Source organism: Myripristis murdjan, chromosome 22 (genome assembly GCF_902150065.1).
Source record: "Myripristis murdjan chromosome 22, fMyrMur1.1, whole genome shotgun sequence".
NCBI lineage: Eukaryota > Metazoa > Chordata > Actinopteri > Holocentriformes > Holocentridae > Myripristis > Myripristis murdjan.
The window spans coordinates 8,712,476-8,725,130 of NC_044001.1; the positions used below are offsets into that span (position 1 = coordinate 8,712,476).

At 38.6% G+C, this 12,655-nt stretch overlaps 1 protein-coding gene across 2 annotated transcripts; it reads left to right on the forward strand.

Annotated features, from left to right (window-relative positions):
- The first annotated feature begins 1,088 nt into the window (after positions 1–1,088).
- adgrf3a (adhesion G protein-coupled receptor F3a) lies at positions 1,089–12,397 on the forward strand. Of its 2 annotated transcripts, XM_030081761.1 has the most exons (17): positions 1,089–1,158; positions 3,235–3,292; positions 3,450–3,462; positions 3,615–3,758; positions 3,865–3,996; positions 4,095–4,201; positions 5,067–5,125; positions 5,214–5,341; positions 6,499–6,714; positions 7,192–7,440; positions 8,084–8,215; positions 8,461–8,645; positions 8,967–9,152; positions 10,030–11,373; positions 11,457–11,498; positions 11,995–12,030; positions 12,157–12,397. In XM_030081761.1, exons 1-17 carry the CDS (start codon positions 1,112–1,114, stop codon positions 12,214–12,216), a joined length of 3,138 nt encoding a protein of 1,045 aa, XP_029937621.1. In that variant the 5' UTR covers positions 1,089–1,111; the 3' UTR covers positions 12,217–12,397. The 2 variants fall into 2 exon arrangements, with proteins under 2 accessions (XP_029937621.1, XP_029937622.1); XM_030081762.1 differs by lacking the exon at positions 8,967–9,152.
- The last annotated feature ends 258 nt before the right edge of the window (positions 12,398–12,655 follow it).

Here is a 12,655-nt window from a genome sequence, read left to right on the forward strand (position 1 = left end):
TACATATTGTCAACATTATCTAATGTCCAAGAGGGTCTGTGCTCATTCAGTGATAAATAACGGCTATCAACCTTATGCAAACAATTGACCGTTGAGTTGATATAAACAGAGAGAGCTAGATTAAATCGGAAATTAATATTAACTCCATTGTCCTGAGGGTAAATGTGTCTTGGAATACAAAAACGTCTTTAAAGTAGAAAGGACAGGTGCTGTGTGGATGTTGGCAACGGCTGAGAGAGAGAAGCCACATGCATGTAAAGTCTTGTTTTAAATGTTCTGGAGGTATTACTGCCATGTGGAAAAGACATTTTTAGACCTCACCCCAACCCTGGGAACCTCTTTTTGATTGGATTTTAACATATATTCACAAAGATATCTCATCCACTGGCTTTTTCTGAATTTCTGCAGGTGTCATGGGCTTAATTTGATAAAACATCCAGGAGGAGAGATGTTCACTGACAACCTCGCTCTCTCTTTAATGTTTCCTCACGTAGCTGCTCACGTCTTTGTCAGATCCTGTTGGAAATATGGAAAAGTATGAAAAGTTCCCCCACGCTTCAGGTTGTGTGTATTGTGATTTACCCTACAGTACACCCACTGTTGCTCAGCAGTGGATGTAAAGTGACATCACCCGGAACCATAAAAATAAAACATCAGGGCAGAAGAGACTGTAACAGTGAGCCAGGATGGAAATTTGTCTTTTTGCTATTTGTCTATTGGACCTTTTTCACAGTTTCAACCAGCCACTATCAGAAAACATCAAATTAAAAACCAAAATGTTGATAGTCGCTCAGGAAATTAAGGTATGTGGATGTTTATGTATATATTCTTACTGGGAATAGGAAAATACAGGAACCCTCCATAAAGAAGTTCATTTGAAAGTCAAATTAGTTCAAGGTAATGACTATATTACTTTGCATGGCAGCTCGATACTGTCCAATCAAAAATACAAATTGTATGGTCTCTGCAGGAACCAACCTTTGCATCCGTTAGCTGTTTATTGTTTATTTTTCTTTCCCTTTTTTTTCTCTCTTTCCCTTTTCTTTCTCCACGGAACGCTTGTTGTCAGTACAGTTCACCGGCACGGAGATGGACGCATCCCCTTAGTATCATGAGGCGATACTGTGATGGTTTGATGACGCAAATCAAGACTAACAGGTTAGTGGATTTTTGAAATTACCCATCTTTTATGATCAGGTTGTCATATTTCCTAAAATACACATGTGACGTGTAATGTTTAAGTGCAGTAGTTCTATTTAAAAATGAGATAGTGACAAAATGATACCACTACAAGATGATCAATATCACTAATTTAAGGCAACTTTTACACTTTTGGTCCCTCACTTAAACCTTTTACACACAGGATCCTCTCTATTTTAGCGATAGAAATGACAAACTAGATATTTAAACTTTTGGAAATGTGTTTTTTTTTTTTTTTTTTTTTTTTTTTTTTTAAATTGTGCTGTACATTTGTTCGCAGTTTTTGTCTTTTTTAACTAAACCATGGCAGCTCAGAAAATCATTTTAACAATAATGATTAAGGGGGTGATAAGGGTAGAGTAACTGGACCAATCTACTTATGTACTGATGAGTTTATGTTCAACAAATTTCTCAAATTAAAGCTTTTTCTTTTCTTTTTTTTTAAACTGACCTCTACTAGTCAGTGACACCATAGATTCTGAATTAAGAAATTAATACACTTCTAGAAAAGTGGCCCCCAACCCAGGAAGCGCACCCCGCCCTGTAGGTTTTTGTTCCAGCTCTTCTGTAGCCCACCTGGTCCATCTAAGGGCTTAATGCTGATTGGTTGAAACGGCTCTACCTGAACAATGTGCAGCCGTTACTTGGGTGAAGCGAGTAGAGTAGTAGTAGTAAAAACTTGCAGGTCAAGTGGCTCTTTAAGGACTGGGTTGAACACACTACAGTGACATATCATAGAGTAACCAGGGGTGGAGGGAGCCTGGATCTTTGGTGGCAAAAAAAATTTTTAAAAATCAAACAAACATGCCCAAAATGCAAATTAGTAGAGAATGCAGGGGAGAAAATGACTCTTGCACACCATTTGCCAGCTTTTAAAATGTTAAAGTCAAATGGAAGAACTAAAAATACGAGGGGCAGTGAAAATGTTTTGTCAGAGCAAGGTTTATTCCACAAACAGATAGATAGAGAGTCCAAGTAAATAATACAAACAAGATGGCACTCAGTGTGTCGCAGACTTCCACCAAGGTCACCGCCCTGTTTGCGCTAAGCCACGCCCGCTTTCAGCAGCTGCTGTTGTTTGTACTTTGTTTGGTCTTGTTTTGTTTTGACCTGGACAAACTGTCTCTGACAACACTTGCAAACCAGGTGGGAGGACGAGGCGACAGCGCCCACTTAGGAGACAGGAAGTGTGTATTATTTCACAGTATTTGCGCAGCTTTGCATAGAGCATCTCTGGCTCTGCCCCCAAGAGGCTGATTTTGAGGCTGCACTTTTTGAGTTATCCTGCTGAGAGATGGACAGACAGACAGAGAAGATCACATAACCCCCGCCGAAGGTTTTTCCCTCTTGGCAGAGGTAGTAAGAAGCCGAAAAAAAAAAATATCAGAGGCATTTTAAATATCACATTTGATAGGCATATTTCTTCTGTTTGAATGCACATAAATCAAGTGGAAGTAGTTTATTCTACTCGTTGGTTTGACAGCAGTGTGTATTCATTTAGTTTGAGGCACGTGCCTGTTTACTGTCATGCTCATTCTGAATTTTTAAATTGAATCGCCTGGAAATCTGGTCTGGCCTTGAATTTTTCAAATGGTGATTTTAATGCAGTCTTCCTTTAAGTCCAAGAAAAATATCAGTTTTTATATAGGAGGGATCAGTCCTGGCCACAGGACTGATGTTCTCCCTCTCACATCGTCATATCTGAGCTTTGACACTGCGGCCCGGAAGCATCCTGTGGTTGAACCCCTTGCTAAAAGGCACTGAGGCAGCAGAAGAAGCTCTGAACTTTACTTCTTGTTGTCAGGTTACAGTAGCTGTACATTCAGTTAGTCTACATTGACTCTAACACTATGTGCTTCATCTCATCAGTCAATAATAATAATAAAAAAAAAATAGTTTTGACTTAACACTAGGCTGCCACTCAGCTGCTAAACAGGCAGATAAATAGATTCTAAAATATTGATTTCTGATTTATCCTGTGCATTAAGCCCCATATGTTGGTTATTCGTCATTACTCGATGTCTTTATCTGCAGGAGCAGAATGTGGGCTTTCACAGTTTTTCTTTACCTCCTGGGACTAAACAGCTGTAAGGTTAGTCAGTAATGGTGTAAATGTGCATTACGTACAAATATGTGCATTAATCCTACAATAATATTACAACAATATATGCAGACATAATATTTTTAAATTAAAAAATTGCACTGTGTATTGTTAAATTAAGTGATTATTTACTTACTGACTTTTTCAGGCCTCCAGACAAGGTAAATTGTTTGCATTATCTTTAGATTCATCTTTGAAAATTGCTTGGAATTTGACATTTTTCTGTGTATATATCAAAACCTACTCAATTCCACCTCTTGAAATTTGTTTGTTGCATCTAATCTGACGTTTGCATTCGGTTTGCATGTTTTAGAGGTTTCAATGCAGGTCTATTATGTCGTTCTGACCGTGGAGAAAAGTGTGATCCTAAATGTAACCAAAATACTGGATAATTTTAATGCCATGAGGACCACAGATTCTGCAAATGCCACAGTTAACAAGCTAAAAATGACAACAGGTAAACGTTTATACATGCTGTATTGATCCATTTTGTTTCATAGTCTGAAAATTAATATGAACAGGTCAATGAGTAAAATGTACATGTGCTTTTGTTTTATCTTGAGAATGTGAGATTTCCAGCGAAAATGCCAATTGTTCCTGCGCACCAGAAAACAGGTGGATTCCTGACGTGTGTCCCAGCAACACATGCACCTTCCCCAAGGAATCAGTTTCACTGTGTTATCCAAACACCAGAGGTACTGTATGTGTGAATGCATGTCTACATGTGTGTGTGAGTGTGTGTGTGCCCATACTTGCTTGCATGAAAACTAACATAGATTCCTTTTCTTTATAGTAACTGTCACCGGAGACGTTTCTCTGAAAGGGAAGTCGTATCACAGGTGTCTGAGAGAACAAACGTCTCCTGAGTTTCAGCAGTGTCATGATGAATTGTTGACAGTGGTATGTGTGAGCTATGGTTAATTAATTATTCAAAAATATGATAAACAAAAATAAACTATTATGAGGAGATGGCCTAATTAATAGTTAGCATGTGATTTTACAATGCAAAAGACAGGCCTTTATCTGCAGGTTAAACTTTTATTAGCTTTATTCCACAGTTATCACACACAGTGCAGTGACCAGTGCAAAGCAGTGTTGGTAGAAAAAAAAAAATCCAATATAAAGAGCCTACAATCCAGCGCTATCAGTGTCTGAAACAACAACCTGGTTGATGGTATTTTGTTGTTTCTGTTTTTGCGTCTTTTGCACTTCTCTGTATCGCTGCTGCGTTCCAACCGCGAATCCATTTTCTTGATTTTTGTCTGGTTTCCCAGGTCGTAATAAAGAAATGCTCAAGCAGATTTAAACCACAAACACACACATTTGACACCCTCTAGAAACGTGGAGGCAATACTGAGACGGTCTTGGTTTAGGTTAGGAAAGGGTTTGTTGTGATGGTTACAGTTAGGAAACCACGGCCCCCTATGGGTACATTGGAGTACTGCAGGGAGCACCAGTCATACTCCTAAAATATTCCTAAAATAATTTGCCTCTGCTATAATAACTTCAATAAAATATGTAGGCTAAATGTAAGTTTGATAAACCCCATCTTATATTCAGTATTGCCTCTGGGTTTGTGTGTGTTTGTAGTTTAAATCTGCTGCCGTGATCTTGAAATGGGGTACATCACAGAACTGATGTCGTCCATTCAACGGTGTGATAAAACTCACAATAGTAATAGTAGTCATGTACCTTAATTATTGTCAGTAAATTACCTTGTGGTCAGTGCCAGCCATTAATATTTCAATGAGCTGTTTTCTTTCAGATGAAAAAGCTATACAGCACTTGGAACGAATTTGACAGACTGATCATCAAAAACTTCAGGTACTCACTTGTTTAGCGAATGCACATTTTCCAGCAGTGGCACTGAGTTGAATATGTGACCGAAACGTTGGCTCTCTCTTCACTGAAGCCTCAGCGAGACTGTCGTTGGACATTTTGAAGTCAACGTTAATGGCATTGTGGCGCCGAAAGATATCATTCTAAAACTGCAAGAGTTGACAGTATTGCTGAACGCAACATTTTTCGTGGAAACTAAAGGTAAAATGCAACTACATCAAACCAGCAGTTTAGTGACATAGAGGAAAGTGCAGCACTGTTAACAGCACTATTGTCTCCATTATTTCAGTGTTGTTTTCCATGGAGCCCTACACACCACTCACTAGATAAAATATGCATATCAGTGGTTAGAATTATGGACAGACGTGAGATCTTTCAATCAGTTTCCAAGCAAGAAATAGGCCTGCTGATGACTCTTTTCTTCATGTAATTTTAAAACTCCTATCACTCTCATACATGAAGCAGGATCGGGAAGATATGACTAATTTAACCCATAGTTGTAAAAGAAAATAGGTGTATTGCTTGTTTTTTTTTTTTTTTTTTCCAGCAACCTTGCAATGAAAATATTCCATACTTTCATGTTCTAGGTATTCCCCAAAAATCTTTTTTTATGCCATTCCATTCATTCATTCATTTTTTTTTTTTTTTTTTTTTTTTTTTTTTTTTTTGTACCTTTAGAAAAAATAGCTGTTTTACATTATTATCCTAAGGTTCCATAAGTAGGTCAAAAATGGCCAGTCATACTAATAATAGTAGCTTTATTTGTATGTTATTATTCAAAACAGCTTGCTAACATTATTATGGGTTGGGTGTACATAATTAATTTAATAAGCAGTATTGTGGGTGGGTTGCTAGTGTGATTTGATGGGAAGTAAACCTGTTATCACAATGTGTTACACAAATAACCATGTTTTAATTTATAAATTATTACTGCGCACACCAAATAGGTTTATTTAATACATTAAAATAATCAGCTTAAATTATTTAAAAATACATTGAATCTAATACAGGTCATGGAAGAAAATGGGCTTCAGTCACTTATGCAGGAAAAGTTAACAGACTTGTAAACCCCGAAACACACACACACACACACACACACACACACACACACACACACACACACACACACACTTCAATTCAACCCCTAACCTTGACCAATAAGCCTGAACTAGCTTTTTTTTTTCCTTTGTGAGGACCAACCAAAATGTCCTCACAAGAATAGTGGCATCTCAAGAGTTGGTCCTTTTAAGTATGGCAAAACAAGCCTCCCTCCACACACACACACACACACACACACACACCATATTTCAGGGATGTAGCCTAGCTTATACTGAGTGCTCAGTTGTCATTTCCCACAGGTCTCATCCTTATGAGCGTGCCACGCGGCCCTGTGCCTTACAACAGCCGTGTCTCAATATCATGCACACCGCAAGTAGAGTTGAACTTGGTTCCACAGTGGGACCTGACAAGAAAAAATGGAGTGTTTGTCATAACTAATGGCAGCGAGTCCAGGCTGACATCAGAAGGAGCCAGCATCAATATCACACTTTCCTCTGTGACGGAATACTGGGCAGGTATGTCTGGTTGATTTACATTTTGAGCATTTAGCCCACAGGTCCGTTAGCTACCTTGGAGACCCCCAGTCCTAACTGCTCTCCCTTAAAATGTCCCTTCGTAGCACTGAAGTCTTAAAAAAAAATCCATATTGCTGAACAAAGTCACACATTCTCCACCCACTGGTTGCAGTGCTTCACTGAAGCTACATCGAACTTACACTGAGTGAAATATTCAAACCCACAGTGTCAATGTCTTACTAATACATCCAACAGAAATTGAATTTAAAACAGAAACAGAATTTAAAATCAAGTTTTGTGGGCTGATGAGACTTCCAGGGTTGAAAAGGCTGATTAGGCATTTGGTTCAAATCACAGCTGTGGAGTTAAATAGTCTGCTCTATGTCCATTTTTTGAAGCCATATAAAATAATCAAAGATTTCAAGACTTGAAAATGTATTCACTGTGTGTTCTTGCTCCCCTTTTTTTTTTTTTTAGGAGTGGTTTCATGTTCCTACTATGACAGAAGGGATTTTGGAACCGTGCTTCACAAAGCCAGTGGAATGCTGGATATAGCCGACCTGCCACAGATCAACATTTTGAGCGAGCCTCAGTTTCCACGCTGCACAGACGGAACGGACCAATTAAAGAAAGTGAAAGTCATATGTGAGATTAAGAGAAGTGATGAGAACTATACCGTGACATGGCAAGGTGAAGGCACCAAATCAAAGCTAAAACTTCAATCTGGTGAGTTGTTTTTTTTTTTTTTTCTTTCTCATATTTACTGACTACGACGGAATATTAGTGCTGCTGCAGGGAGGAAAAAAATTACGGAGCTGAGAAAAAAACTCTTTGAGTTTAAAGTTGTAAATTTACAAGAAAATAACTTGGATATTCTCTGAGATTATGAAGTCACAAATTTATGAGAAAGAACTCACAGATTTCTGAGAGAAAAACTCTGAGAAAAAGTTTTGAGATTATAAAGTCACAAATTTACGAGAAAAAAACTCAATCATTTTTCTCATACTATTGGATTTATTGATGAGGAAATGCTCATTATTTTGCCCAGAATCACAATATTATCATCAGCATCCAGACTTTAAAGAGACATTGTCGTGACTTGGACTGATCTAGAAGAAAACAATATTGTGATTCTGGGCTAAAATCACCAGGATTTCCTCGCTCCTCGTTTTTTCTCATTAATTTACAGCTTTAATCTCAGCTTTAGTCTGAGTTTTTTTTTCTTGGAAAATTACTCCCCTCCATCGGCTCCATGATCATTTTTCTCTCCCTACAATGGCACTAATATGCCATCGTATACTGACCATTCAGTGAAACTAATTTTATTCTCATGTGTACTTGCCATTGAACCACATGTCAACCCTTGCAGGCAGCATTTACTCAGCTGAAACAGCTGTTGGCTGTGACCCGACAGAGCAACCACCACCAAGTCTGGCCTGTATATTCACAAACAGGGTCAACCAAACGAGAAAAGAGACGCTTAATATCACTGTCATATATGGTACGCTTAAGTGTTATTTCAGTGTTAGGTGTGCCATGGCTCGATAATTTTCCCTTGCTCTAAGTACCATGATTCCAGATGTCATTAGACATGCCACTCTCCAGCTTACTTCTCCTCCTATTGTGAAGCCACAACAAACAAACACATCTTTGTTGTCCCATTTGTGTGATAAAATGATAAATTGAGGTATTACTGAATTTGTAGCTTGATGTTCATAATATGCGGCTTTTCTTTCTTCGACACAGTTGGTGATCGTTTTTGTAAAGCTGAGGGAGGGTGGGGAGACACCAAAGCCGGCCATACTGCCAAGCTGAAATGCAGGGATGGGGCCGGATACAGGTACAGGACATGCTCACAGGAAGAAAAATGGCAAAATGAGGAATCAGAGTGTGTGAACCAAGACCTGTACGACATCCTCGAGGACACAAGAGTAAGCCAAACTTTAAGCAAAATATTTTCAGTCCTACTCCTGATTGATTCGCAGCCTCTGATAAAACACCAACAAACTGAAGTGCTTTCAAAAGGTTTCTGAATGTAAGCTGCTGGCAAAACAGCACAATGACAAAATGACAGTAAGAATTTCACAGATAAGAATCTGTATTTAAAATCTAAAAAGCACAAATTTCAGATTAGGATTTTTTTTTCCCAAAATGGATTTCGAGTTGTCTGGAGTCCAGATCCTCAGTTGCATCTTGCAATTTAAACTTTTAATATCCAATTGAAAAGGCTGCATAAATCATTGTTTTTACAGATTTCAGATATAGGACTCGGAGTGCTAGAAAAAAATGCTGAAAATGTATTTCATCGTCTGAAGAATGCCACCACTAATGCAGGGTATATAAATACTCCTCCCAATGTCAATGCCTCTGTTGAAGTACTCAGTGGTATGAAAGAAAAACTGCTGAACACAACGTTAAATAATGAAACATCAGTGAATGTAAGTATTAAGAAACTTTGATACTTTGACTGACATGGATTTTTAAAGTCCACTGCAGAAAGTCTCTATCATAACAAGTCATGTTGTTATAATTTTGTTTTTCTTCAAAGTGGTGTAAAACATTTGCCAGTGGGATGAGGTATTCCACACTTGTCTGCAGTGCAGTTTTTGTGATTGTTCCAGAATGTTTTCTAAGAACAAGGATAAATATGTCGAGACAAAGCAGGAAAAGGCAGATCAGCCCACTGTTATAAAGAAAACGACACTTGTTTCAAGAAAATTCTGGAGACAAGTTGATAAGAATTGGAAACAAACAGGATTGGTACAAGTGGGACATCCCACTGGCAGATTTTGTTTTTCACTTGTTGCAAAAAAATAAGATTTTAACTCTGAATTTGACACTAAACGGCTTGTTAAATTGGACACCGTTTGGAGTGAACCCCAGATTATGCTTAATTCAATTTCAATGTTATTTATTTATATAGCCCAGAATCACAAATTACATTCTTAGCAAGTCTGTGAAATGGCATCCAAACCACAAGGAGACATTAACCTTTACACTGAAATCCAGATTATTTTTTTAAGCAGCGTTAGCGGTTTCTTCAGACGGCAGATGTCAGGTTTCATTGCAGGTTTTACAGCCTGCCATCCCAGAAATCTTTATTGTCTCCTTGGCAGCATCATATTGATAAAGGATGACATTATCAGGCTGATATTTGATTTTTATTCAAAAGCTAATATCTGCAAACGGATGTGTCTGCCATAGTTAATCCTGTGCTGTGTGTAATAAGTGCCACAGTACAAGGAAGGTTTTGCTTGAATTGAAGCACACAAGTTGTGCTTAAAATTTATTATTCCTCTCTCCCTCTATTTTTAGGACATTTTGGCATCATCCAGCAATATTTTGGACAAGTCTCTCGAAAAATCATGGCAATCCTTGACTGCAAAAGACACCAATTTCTCACTGGCTGAAAGATATTTGACTTCAGTTGAGAAACTGATTGAGATAGCAAATATCACAGGTGGCATCAGAAACACGCCAAATGTGGAAGTAAACACATGTAATGGCACGCTGGTCTCAGGTTGTGAAAATAACGTGTTCAATGTGACTGTATCCGTGGATACCGCAGACCCTGGCAGTGTGAAGACAGCCGGGTTCAAAAACCTGGTCCAGTATTTGCCCAACAAAGACCCACTGTATGAGCCCGGCAGCATCGTTGTGTCAACAACTATCGAGATAAAAAAAGAACACCCCACCGTCAAAATCAACTTCCCGCTGCCCAGAGCAAGACCTCAACACCACCGGATGAAGTGTGTAACGTGGGACGAGGCCAGAAGTGACTGGTCCTCTACTTTGTCCCAATGCACGTGGGGTGGTGCTGGCGATGAAGGAAGCTGCACATGTAAACATCTATCGGCATTCACCATTCTCATCTCAAAGTCCAAGCTGGAAGTCAAATTTTCAAAAGAGATCACCTACATTGGACTCTCTGTGTCAATTGCGTCACTCATTCTGTGTCTGATAATAGAGATCATAGTGTGGAGTTCTGTGGTCAAGACAGATGCTTCGTACATACGCCATACTGTCCATGTCCATATCACACTCTGTCTGCTGATTGCGGATATCAGTTTTCTAGCCTCTTCTTTTCCGAAGAAACTTTCAGAAAGTTGGTGTCAGGTTTTTGTGGTGCTGAAGCATTTCTTCTACCTGTCCATGTTCTTTTGGACCATGTGCCTGAGCATCATGGTTATTCATCAAATGCTTTTTGTTTTCCATAATATGGGCAAGAAGATGTACCTGGGCATGTCATATCTGCTGGGTTACGTGTGTCCTTTTCTGATTGTTTTCATCACCTTTATTACCAATGCAGGCGGTGCCGAAGGCTCCTACTACACCCATGAGACATGCTGGCTGATGTACACTGGATCTCTGCAAGGGTCCATGCATACTTTTATCATACCACTCGGCATCATTGTTTTTGTCAACATTTTCAGCATGCTGGTGGTCATTGTGAGGCTTTTTGAACAACCTAAAAACACAGCTGGCACCGCTTCAAAGGAGCAAGGCGCAGTTAAAACCATCCTGAGATCAGTTGTCCTCTTGACTCCAATCTTCGGGGTGACGTGGATTTTTGGATATTCTGTGCTGGCTGTTGACCTCACATCAGGATTCATAGCCTATGCTGTCAATTATGCCTTTATCGTACTTAATGCCTCCCAGGTACGGCCCTGCAGTCTATAACATCATCTAGACACACACAAACACCTATTCACTTGGTCAGTAACGTGTCATTTCATTTGCAGGGCTTCCTTGTTTTAGTGACCACCTACTTTGGGGAGAAAACGGTAAAGTACCTTATCTTCTTTAACGGGAGGATGGGTTTAATGGGTTGTCTGTTAGTGAATTTTTCTTATTAACTTCCACATGAAGACAAAATGAAGTCATACTGAGATCGGTCCAGTAGAGTTTAATTGCAGAAATTCTGTCAGCAATCAGCAGTAAACATCAGGTTTTTGGTGTCAGTCGCTCAGAATTAAAGACAGTTAAAGGCAAATGATTAAATCCAGAGAAAACATTTTTTTCCCCACCCACAGTAACCTTATTGCACGAGCTTGTGATGAGGCTAGAAGGCAAGCATGGTACATTTTGATTAAGGAGAGGTCAGTCTCGGAAATGTAGGAAATCACTAATCAAACTAGATGCTGTAGTTACTAAAAAAAAAAAAATCAACACATCATATCTGGGGGTTGGTTATTCCTTTAAAAACTGCATGTAATAATTTAGGTCATTAAGCCATGTGCCACAGAATGAGTAAAGTCTTTTTTAATCCGATTTCAACAGATCCGGGATGCATTGCTGAAATTCTTCACCAGAAAAGTAAGTTTACAGTGCGCCACTGCAACGTCCTCTCCATCTATCTTTGTAAAACAACAGAGTGTGAGGAAAGCTGATTTTTATATATTTATATTTTCATCTGCTGTATCCCTCTCCTCTCCTCCTCAGAGCCAATCATCGATGAGCCTCAATTCCACAAACTCATCAACAACATTGAAGAAAAAGTGAAAATCAGTGCAAGCTACTTTTTAGTCAAATAAAACTGCAGTTTAAGCACCTTATCATTGATCACTAGAGTAGATCTGTGTGTTTTTCTGAGATTTTTGCTTATTCTATCTGTGGTGGAGGGGAAAGTATGTTATATATATTTTTTTTTAATGTGTGTGACATAATGGCTTTTGACTGGACAAACTGGCTACTAGCCTACTGTTTATTGTATTCTGTAATAAACTCTAGATAAATGATAAATATTGTCTGAGCAATATAGTGCATATCTAAAATTTTGAACATTGACTAAAAAAGTGCAGAGTCACTGAGTGAAAGCTGATTCATTGTTTCAATAAGGCATAAAACTGTGAACTTAGTTATGTTTTAGTTGCATCTCGTCAGGTTTGCTGAATATTTAGTCATTGAAGTCACTAAATTACAAATGGAAATAAAGTTTTGG

Bases quoted from the DNA above. Each gene is read 5' to 3' on its own strand.
- adgrf3a (XM_030081761.1), top strand. From the start codon at position 1,112: ATGAGGCGATACTGTGATGGTTTGATGACGCAAATCAAGACTAACAG. The intron at 4,202-5,066 runs GTATGTGTGAGC...GTTTTCTTTCAG, and splicing joins ATGATGAATTGTTGACAGTG to ATGAAAAAGCTATACAGCAC. The intron at 12,031-12,156 runs GTAAGTTTACAG...TCTCCTCCTCAG, and splicing joins TGAAATTCTTCACCAGAAAA to AGCCAATCATCGATGAGCCT.